This window comes from Octopus bimaculoides, chromosome 1 (assembly GCF_001194135.2).
Source record: "Octopus bimaculoides isolate UCB-OBI-ISO-001 chromosome 1, ASM119413v2, whole genome shotgun sequence".
Taxonomy (NCBI): Eukaryota; Metazoa; Mollusca; class Cephalopoda; order Octopoda; family Octopodidae; genus Octopus; species Octopus bimaculoides.
The window spans coordinates 129,063,252-129,074,471 of NC_068981.1; the positions used below are offsets into that span (position 1 = coordinate 129,063,252).

Here is an 11,220-nt window from a genome sequence, read left to right on the forward strand (position 1 = left end):
CGTCAGTAAGGTGAAGGTTGGCAATGAGTACAGTGAAGAATTCCGGGTAGAGGTTCACCAAGGTTCAGAAAGAAATGACACCCAGTTAAGGTTGCTATATAATTCACATTTGCCTCTGTCTAAATTCTACTTTTTTTTTCTGGAAGAGCATTTTAAGCTTCAGATGTTTCCAGAATATTTGGCTGTGTATATTTATAACATGTCTGCTTGTGAAAGGAAAAAAAAGCCCATTCGCTCACATATGCAAATATCCTCCCATGAAAAAATTGGATGTTAGTAAAAATAGAAAAACAGTAGAAATTTAACTTGTTTTTATTGTAGTTATCTTTTTTTCTTTTTCCAGGTGGGCTTGGCAGTTGTGAATGGTCAGTTAATGGCTATTGGAGGGTTTGACGGCACAACATATTTAAAAACCATTGAACTTTATGACCCTGAACAGAACTGTTGGCGACTGTGTGGAAGCATGAATTACCGTCGTCTTGGTGGTGGTGTCGGTGTGGTGCGAATGCCACAGCATGAACCCCATCTCTGGTAGCACTAATGGAGGCCTTTATTGGCTTTATTTTGTTTTTTTTTTATTTATTTATATTTTTTCCCTATTAATGAAAAAGTAAGAGCAATTAAAGAAAAAAAAAAAGGAAAACAACCAACAAACAAATGACAAGAAGGAATGAAAGAGCAAAGAATAAAAGGGCCTTGGTGTTACCTGTCATTGAAGATGACACTTAGTTGTTTCTCACTTCTAGGGCCAGTCCTTTTACCAGCACCACCAGTGTATTGAAATCGTGTGGGTGTGGTGTTTGAGAAGCTTCACTAAATGGCAGGAAGATACACTTGTTGATGAATGGCTGCGCAGCACGTAGATGTGTACGTAATCACATTTAATTTGTACAGTATTTATTTATTAGGCTTCATTTTTAAAAAAAATATTTAGACAACTTCAACTTTGTTTTTTTTTACAATTTATTTATTTCAGATTTTAATCCCCTCTTACTATAACTACTGCTACTAAGTTATCTTTTTTACTTCCTTTATTCTGGAATACATAAATTTCTAATCAGAACATATTTTCTATTTATGAAAGGTGAAATTATTGATCTAAACTTATTTATCCTTTGTTTTGTTCTAGTTTTGCTACCTTCCTTTTCTCTCTCATGATTTCTCTGCTTGGAATATTGCACTTTTCACCATCATTCTCATATTCATTTCCATTTATTTTCCAAGTTTAAGATGATGTATGAAATAACCAAAGAATAACTTCTGTTTTCCTTCCTTTTTTTTTTATTAAATATGTGAAAAAAAAAAAGTAAGCAGAAAGAAATGGCACCCAGTTAAGGTTGCTGTATAATTCACATTTGCCTCTGTCTAAATTCTACTTTTTTTTTCTGGAAGAGCATTTTAAGCTTCAGATGTTTCCAGAATACTTGGCTGTGTATATTTATAACATGTCTGCTTGTGAAAGGAAAAAAAAGCCCATTCGCTCACCCTTCGTCAAAATTGAATTCATTCTCATGTTTCTCATCCACTGGCATTTATTCTAAACTTTTTTATCCCATATCAGCATAGATGTTGGAGGGGTTTTTTTTCTCTTAGTTTCAAGAAATCAATATCTTTCTCACTCATGAAAAAGTAAACCCAATAATACAGATGAAATACAATGATTTTTTTTTTTTCTTCTATTTTCTTTCTTTAAGGTAATTTCTATTTCTATAAAGTATTTGATCACAAATTTAATTTTATATAAACCTGAGCAGATCAATATATATGCCTAAACAAAAGTTTCGTCTTGTAGAGTAAGTGTGAAAGCAAACAAATTTAATGCTACCAAAATGTGAAACATTTTGAATGTTCACTAGACTAGTAAATATTCTGTAATTTATTCATATATGAACTTTTTGGACCACTAGAGAACAAAAATAACAAATTTGCAGAGGAAATTTAAAGAAACATTTTAATTTTTAAAAACTGTACCCTTAGATTATTAAGTGTTTATTTTTTCTGTAACTAATATATTGCAAAGCAATTTTCTATATAAAGATTTTATTATTTTAGTGGTTTCTTCTGCTTGAATACAAATTTTAAGTTTTGAGAAGATTTGAATTCACCTTTGATATATCAGTGACACTTTGAATATCTTAAAACTATCATTCTGCTTTTCTACTGACTGGGCATGCACACTACCCCAACACACACACACACACAAAATGGTCTTTTTAGTAATAAAGGGAAGGAAGATTGTAGTAAAGGCTCTTTTGGATCCTGCAGCTTCTAGCACATTTTTCTGTCTTTCACAAACAACATACATCAAACATTAACAGGTGAAGTTGTAGATTGTCTACTAGTGTTTTATACATTCTCCAGTTAAATCTATTTAAAACCATAAATATTTGCATTTGCATTAAAGTCAAAAATGTAAACTGCTTCCAAACTGATTCTATTATTACAGAGGTATGTGGATTCAGTTAGTTATCTTAGTTATATGTTCTCTGAAAGAACAAACCGTCATCTATTTTCCAACAATAATTATTTATTTGATAAAATGCTGTATGCTGGACTTGATAGAAATTTTTATATCATTTATAAATATATATATATATCTTATATTTCAATAACAGCAAAATACGTTCATGGAATAGAATTAGCACATCATTAAAATAAAATATTTTGCTATAGTATGACATGTTCAAAGCAGTATAGATTTGCTAGATGCTGTTGTTTCACTGTTTAATTTCATGTGGTAATAGATAGCAATTTAGTTCAGCTGTTAATACATATAAAAGTTTATAAACACTTATAATAAATTGTAATGTGCTTCAAATTGATGATTTATTTACAGTAAATAACCCTAATTAGTTAAAATCATATGAAAGAATTAATATTAGAAAAATACATGAGATATTACTTTTACTTAAGTATTCATGTACTTTTGATATAGCTATTTTAAACTTAAGACTATATAAAAAAAAACTGTATAGTTCATAAGAAGCTAGTTGTTTTTCATTTGTGACATACCAATTAGCATTACAAGTTATAGTCTGAAATTTCTATACACATTTCCAGAACTCCAAGTCATTCATATAAAATATGATGAAATCATTTCTGCTTAACATTTTAATACTGTTTCATGATTTAAACTAGGGAAGGTTATTTTGTTGTTGTTGTTTTTTTACCCTGATAAAAAATTATAGTTTACTCGTATTTTTGTTGAAAATTCAATGAAGTAAAAAGAAAATGGTGGGTAGGAGGTATTATTATGGTTTTAATTCATTTTAGTGTAACTCCATAAAGTTAGTTGCCTACTTGCAATCACCATCAATTCTGAATAGTAGTCTATCTGCCTTTATAGTTTCACCTTTGCTTATAAAATAACTACCAAATATATACTTGGTCAATTCAATCAACTATACCTCTTCTCTACAAATGAGTGATCATGTGCTTATGTTATAACCATCATTGATTATATCTTATATGTACTGGTGACAATAGTAGATTCCCTCATAAGGTTCTGCATTCTTAGGATTGAAGACTGGAGGTTTGATGATGAGGGTGGATTGGTTTGGTTTGGATCATTGACTTCAGGATCATATAGTTGCCTCATCATTCATACCAGGGTACTTCTGAGTATGCTCACATAATTGATGTTAATAATCTGCAAACTTTTTCATTATTGATTCTAAGATTAAATCATAGCAAAATTTTGTCATTTGAAAAAAAGTTATCATTTGTGAGTAATGGTAAGCTTCAAGTTGAAGCAAGTCTATAACCTAGTTATATTTCCTAATTGAAGCAATTTCACTTCATTTACATTGCCTGATTGCCACATTATTTTTATTTCCCACCCATCTCTATATATTTTAGGTCTGTGTGCCAATCTACTGCTTGTCAAGAAGCAGGAAAGTTGATTCTGTGCACAAGTGCTCTACTCATCATCATTGTATTGTTGCACAGGCATCTCTTCCCTAATTAATTATTCCAGTCAAATATCAAAGATTAATCATTATTCTGTTATTTTTGCAACTAGTTTATTTTGTTTGTTCTTATAGAGAAAACGAGTGAAATATTCCCTTCAAAAACTTTCACCTTAAATTTAAGCAATTGATCTATGTGTAATCTCTACAGTTTATCATTTCAACGGTGAAATTCATTTGGGAAAAACAGAACTTTCATTTCATTGAGTTCACTGTACATTTGAAATGTTCCTAAATTCTATTTTCTCAAATAAAACCATTTTTTAAAGAATTTTCTTAAATTTTTTTTATTTACTATTTATTGTTATTGTGATATGTTGAACCACATCCCAATCTTAGACTCATTCAGCTATCTGAGTCTTCTCTCTCTGTTGGATTTGGTTGCTAGTCCATGTGTGTTGTTCATGGTTAGATTTAAATCACTGCAATATAAGTGATTTAAATAACAGCAGTGAATTTTACTTTTCAATAAAACCTATTCAGGTTTTTATGGATACAGCACAGTGATGCTTACTGGATTAAGAATATTAACAATGGGTGTTAGTGCAGTACTCTAATAAACTTGCTTCATTAACTCTCTCTTCGTGATGTTTACATTAAAAAGTTAGTTACATTAAAAAATTATTATACTTTAAATAACTGGTATTATTTTCAAATAGAGGTTTTAATTTTTTTTTTTCTTAATTATTGTTTGGAGCCTGGTGTTGCCATCCGGTTTCACCAGTCCTCAGTCAAATCGTCCAACCCATGCTAGCATGGAAAGCGGACGTTAAACGATGATGATGATGATGATGATGATTATGATAATGTAATTATAACCATGGACATCTTGGTTTGACACTTAACCAAAATTATCTTAGTTTTATCATGGCCCCTCTCTTTAAACTATAATGATAATTTCTTTCATTAGCACAGACTATAGACTTGTAGGAAGGCAGAATGTTAGTTGACTGAATAAATTCTCCCACATGACTGATACTTCTTTGATCAACTTTTGAGAAGTAAAAGTTAAAATTTGACTCCTGCAGGATTAGAATTGAGAAGAAGGCTCAAAAATGAAACAAAAACATTGAAAGGCATTTAGTCTAGCACTGCCATTAATGATAATGATTTTTAATTGTAGTGCAAAACCTTAAATTTGAGAGATAAGATTTAATCAACTGGATCAACCCCTAGTTTGAAAGGTACATATTAGTGGAATTGTTAGAATGGCTGGCATTCCACTAATATCTGTTCCAGTTCTGAGTATTCATTCTGATTTCAAATTCTGCCCTGGCACTACTATCAGGAGTTGTGACTGACAGATTAGTATAAACAATTTGAAAAATAGTTTACTTGGTTTGATCAAAAAATTGACTGTCAGCACAACCATATTTCATTAACTCATAATGATCAAAGAATGAGACCTCAACAGAATTTGACAACGGAATATTTATATTCTGAATTTAATCAGGTACTTCAAGGTATTTAATTCAGCACTCCATTCTGCCTGCCATCAGTGGAGGTGCAATGGCTCAGTGGTTAGGGCAGCGAACTTGCGGTCATAGGATCGCGGTTTCAATTCCCAGACCTGGCGTTGTGAGTGTTTATTGAGCAAAAACACCTAAAGCTCCACGAGGCTCTGGCAGGGGATGGTGATGAACCCTGCTGTACTCTTTCACCACAACTTTCTCTCACTCTTACTTCCTGTTTCTGTTGTGCCTGTAATTCAAAGGGTCAGCCTTGTCACACTGAATATCCCCGAGAACTACGTTAGGGGTACACGTGTCTGTGGAGTGCTCAGCCACTTGCACGTTAATTTCACAAGCAGGCTGTTCCGTTGATTGGATCAACTGGAACCCTCGACGTCGTAAGCGACGGAGTGCCAACAAAATTCTGCCTGCCATCATTTTTTTTTTTAATGACAATACCTTGGGATTGAAGGCAATGACTGTTTAACCTACTTACATTAATGACCTAGTACTAATTTATGAATGGGCTTATTGGGGCAACTGAAGCTATTAAATGATACCTAGATAGTCTAATAATTTCTTAAGGTCAGTAATTTTGTTATACTAGTGCGGCGACCTTCTGTTAAGGTTTCCCTTCTTGTTGCTAATCATTGTTAGTTGAACGTCAAGACAGTTATATCCCTTAGTTATGTATGAAATATAATGGTTCTAGTTATATAATTATGAATTTATTGTATACTGGACTCAAGTACACAATTCAGATTTGAAAAAAGTGAAAAATGTAACTTATAATTTTTGTAAATCCCTGTTTAGAAATTTATTGAGTCCATAGCATTTAGATTTTTTTCACAGGTGTTCATTTTCATCAAAGCATTAGAACAGAGTAAAAATGTTTTATTATCCTCTACTATTCCATAGTAATACCTTATGAAGATCATATTCATCCTTCTTTAGGTGAGTATTGATGATCAAAATAGGTGTCAGTTGAGCCAATCAACAATATTTGTCACCTACACTAATTTAATTTAAGAAAGAAATATTTCATCAGTAATGGGTGGGAAATCAGCATTATTCTAAGCCATCCCTAAAAGATTGGTCTAGGCAACCAAATTAGAATTAAAATTAGCCTCTGATGGTTCAAGCTTTTATTTGTCAGAGACTTAAGTTACTAATATCTTTGAGTTAGCATTTTCTTTCCTCACAAAATTAATCTTTTTTGTGCCTGGTTAAAAGAAACCTATTTATTTATCAGTGCTACTGGCTTTAAAGTAGAATGTGAACAGTCCCATAATTTAATAGATCTCTGGGGGGACCACTGAAATTTTTGACTCCATGTATTTGGTGTCAGCCTATCCCTCTTCAAACTATACCCATGGAGTTCATTCTTGAAATAGAGTAATATATCAGAATAAATTATCTCCACTGTTGAGAGAGAAAACTCAGTAGTTCTTTCAATTAAATTTTCGTATAGTTTTCACCATTTGTTGGGAAGTTCAGTCCATGACCCACTTTTGACTTCCAAATTAAGTTAATTTATTTACAATGTCAATGTCCTTGGAAAACTCCTGAACATTTCGACTTCCTTCTTGATGCCTAAAATTGCAAGTGAAGTAACAATTAATAGAGAGACGGACTACTAAACACCTTACAATATTTTGTCTTTTCCAAACTCTAGCTATGAATTTTGACTTTTTCCTCTCCAGTGTTGATAATATAAATATCATACATAATAAATGGAAATCAATTGAAACAACTGCAATGTGATCCTGAAAATCTGTGGCTTTGTGTCATTGTAAAAACTAATGAAGTAGTGGGTACTATGTGCAGCAATAGGATTTTAGTTTCAATCTGTGAATGGAAACATATCTATGTTCCTAATGAAATAACATTTCTCTTTTCTCCAATATTTGAATCTTCACATTTATGTAAGAAATTATTATTATGACCAGGAGGCCATTTGGCAGAGTTGCTAGCATCAGATAAATTGCCTTCCAGTATTAGTTTCAGCATGTTACATTCTCAGTTCAAATCCCACCAGGGTCACTTAGCTTCAATTTTTTCGGAGGTCAGTAAAATAAAGTACCAGTCAAGTACTGGGGTTGAATAATCAACTGACACCCTCCTCTCAAAATTACTGGGCCTGTGCTTTATTATTAAGGTGACAAGCTGGCAGAATCATTACCACTCTGGAGAAAATGCTTAGTGGCATTTCATCCTCCTCTACATTCTGAGTTCAAATTCCACCAAGGTCCACTTCACCTTTCATCCTTCCTTTCGGGGAGGATAAAATGAGTACCAGTTGAGCACTGGGGTTGATGTAATCAACTTATTTCCTCCCCTGAACTTCCTGGCTTTGTGCCAAAATTTGAAATCATTATTACTACAGTGAAGATGACTGAGACAGGACCAGACTAAACGTAATATGTTTAGTCAGCTTTGACTCATTCCACCAAAGTCTACTACTCCATAGTTGATGGAAGAAATAATATACTGGGTTGAGGATTCAAACTTTCTGTCTTTATTATAGTTTGTTTTTATTCGTAAATATTATTTTCATTATCATTTATCTTACATTTTTGTACCATACTGCAAAAACCAAATGAGTCTTTAAAGTATCTTCTCACTGAGTTAATGTGTCCTTTAGTAAGAGGGGTCTCATTTCAAAAGTTTGTTATAGTCTATTTCTACATTGGTGTAACATTTAATTCAAATTACCACACTGTATCATCTCATTGTCATAAACTCAAACACACACACACACAATCCAGAGGCTTTGGTACCCTATCTGGGATTGAATTTGCTCAATTTTATTGATTTTTTTTTTTTTTAAAACCTTGTCCCTATTTTTGTATATACTTTATCCCAAATAGTAGCAAGTTCAGTCCTGAGCATTGTACTACTTCTGAAAGATATGGAATCTGAAGATAATGGTCAAAATGCAATGTAAACTAGTTGGAGATCCAAATTTAAGAAAGCTCAACAAATAAACTGAAAAAGTTGCAAAATATTTCATATTCAGTCCAAAACTGTTTCTGTTCTATAGACTTGACTACACTTTGTGGTCTTTGTAAAATAGCATATATATTAGTTAGCCACTGTACTCTGAAATTTATTAAATATTATCTTGAAGTAAACTTGATAAAATATTTGTGTACTTAAATTCTGACTTTTTCCAAACTGAAAAATGGGAATAATTCAGTAATAATTATATTACTTTATTATGGCCTTTCTTCAGTTCATACTCTTTTTTTATTCTTTTTATGTATTTACTTGAAACACATGTTAACATATTCCAGTGAGCACTTTTTTCTCAACTTTGTTACACGAAGCAATTGTCAGTTTTTGAAATTTTGTTGCTTTATTTTAAATTTTATTTGTTTTTTTCCTTAAAGACTTGTAAGAAAACTATTTAAATGACAATTTGATATTGATAAAGTTATCTGAGTGTAACACTTGCCAGCTTAGTTTTTAGATCTTGATATCATTAAGCTAAAATAAGATTCAAACATCTTACAAAATGATATGTGAGTATTTTTTAAAAAATATTTTGACTTTCTACAGACTGTATAAAAAGCATGAGAAACATTCTTTTGTAAGAGAATTATAACATTTTGTACAAGTTAAATGCTGTATTTCAATTATAGTAAGAAGTATTTCAAATGTTGAAATTTTCCAGATATTTCAAGTAAAATTCCTAAAAAAACTTCTTTTAAAAATCCTATCAGTTGTGAATTCAAGTGCAAGAATAAAATTTTGGTTCTTACCTTCTGCCTATGAACAAACAAATTCTAAATCAGCATTGTAGATGAATCATGAAGCTGATGTTGTACACACATAACATAATTTATTCAAATCTATTAAAATTATATCTTCATTGATTTATTTATGCGCCAAAATGCTATGCAGTATTTATCCTCCTGCTGGAATTTGAAAAAGGGAAAAAAATGTATCAAAATCCTTTTATTTTAACTCATAATGAAAGATATACTATATAATTTTTTTTTTTTATAACTTTCCTGCAACTGGCTTCTAAATTACAGGTCACTTTTACAGCTTCAGTGAAATGCTTGATATTTATGTTAAAGAGGAGCTTCTTTGTAGCCTCCTAACTTGCATTTGTGACCACATCTCAATGACACTGGTTTAATTTTAAACAGATATCAAGAAGATAACTGAATTAGTGCAGTTAAACTTAATATCGTTTCAGAGGAAAATGAAATTTTTTTTTACAAAAGTATAATCACTATACTCTAGACTGGCTCCATGTATACAGTGCATGTTTCTGATATTTGTACAGAGAACTAAATTTGCTATATTGATTATTATTAGCACTTCCATGTCATTGATGATTCAATTCATTGTGCTACATTACCTAACCTGAGATAGGGTTCAAAAGATATATGAAGACGTAAATTTAAAAAGTGTGAAACAGCTCATTGTCTATCATACTCAGTTTTGTTGAAAAGCAAATGACAGATATTCATCTTGCCTTTTAATATTGCAGTGCAAATATAACTTTGCATTAAAATGAAGATGTTGGAGTTAGAGCTTACTCTGAACTGAGTTTCTCTAAATTCTCAAATTTTTTTTTGTAAATAAAATATTAAAGCAGTCACTAGTATTTATTATAAGTGTTAAGGACTAGCTGGAACAGTAATATCAGTCTAAATACCTTGTGGTATTTAGTTATGTCTTTGCTTTTCTGAGATAGGAAAACCCTACAATTGTGGGCTTGTGCCAATGTAAGAAATTATTTGTACAAGCAAATATACTGATAAGGATTGAAAATAATATTTGCTTTATCTTTTTAAAACATTTAAACTTCGTAAATATATCTAAGCTACCATGCTGAATTATGAAACTTGAATTTAAAACACTGAGTTGATGCAGGTAGTGTACCTGGTTAAACACCTTATAGATCATTTTCAATTAGACTAATTTAACATTTCATTTGAAGCACCAGTAATATGCTGAGGATCACTGAATGATCTCTTCTCTTTGCTCTTATAAAATTTTGACCTAAACAACAAAAGTCACTATTATAGGTTAACATTATCCTGCAGTAATGAATTCTTTGTGAATCAAGTCTGCAACCATGTTTTGAATCTAGATTGGAGCCATTTCATGTGATTAGGGAAAAGCAGAAATACAACTTGTGTATGTGTGTGTGTGTGTGTGTGTATGTATGTCTGCATATATACACATATATATTTGAAGCATTGTTTACGTAAATTATTATTATTCACAGAATAAGACGAAATTACTCCCACCTACACATTTATATTTCTCCAGAGAAACGAGCTACTTATTCTGTGTACCATTTTTTAATAGTCAGCAGTGCTGTAAGGTCACTTGCATCTTTCCAAAATGACATTCCTGGAGAAACAATATATTCAATTTGAAAAGAAAAAAAATTATTTTTTAAAAATGCTGTTTTTAACCTGAAAATAAACTATTTCAGCAATAAAATATTTTATTTGGATATTTTTGTTTCATCTTTCCTAAGTTGAGGATGATACATTCAGTATGAATACTGAAATTATCATCCTCTCCCAAAAGAATTCTTGTGAAAAGACAATTTTCATTCCATTAACCCTTTAGCATTTAATTCAGCCATTTCTGGCCCAAATATTCTACCTGTTATAAAACAGACCAGATTCAGCCTCTCACATATACCTTACAATGTCGTTCTAAAAATAAACAATCATATCATTGAAATCTCGAAGCTACAAGATAATGCATGATTAATGAAAAACAATGAGAATGAATTAGCATAATTTTCAACTGAGTCATCATCATTT

At 31.4% G+C, this 11,220-nt stretch overlaps 1 protein-coding gene across 1 annotated transcript in view; it reads left to right on the forward strand.

The window, feature by feature from the left end:
• The window catches only part of LOC106878101 (kelch-like protein 20), a 42,156-nt gene extending 31,255 nt beyond the window's left edge, over window positions 1-10,901 (forward strand). The window contains exon 9 of the mRNA XM_014927211.2: window positions 344-10,901. Within this exon, the coding sequence (XP_014782697.1) occupies window positions 344-535 (192 nt within the window). The 3' untranslated portion in view covers window positions 536-10,901. The remainder of the gene's footprint in view (window positions 1-343) is intronic.
• Window positions 10,902-11,220: the final 319 nt, after the last annotated feature.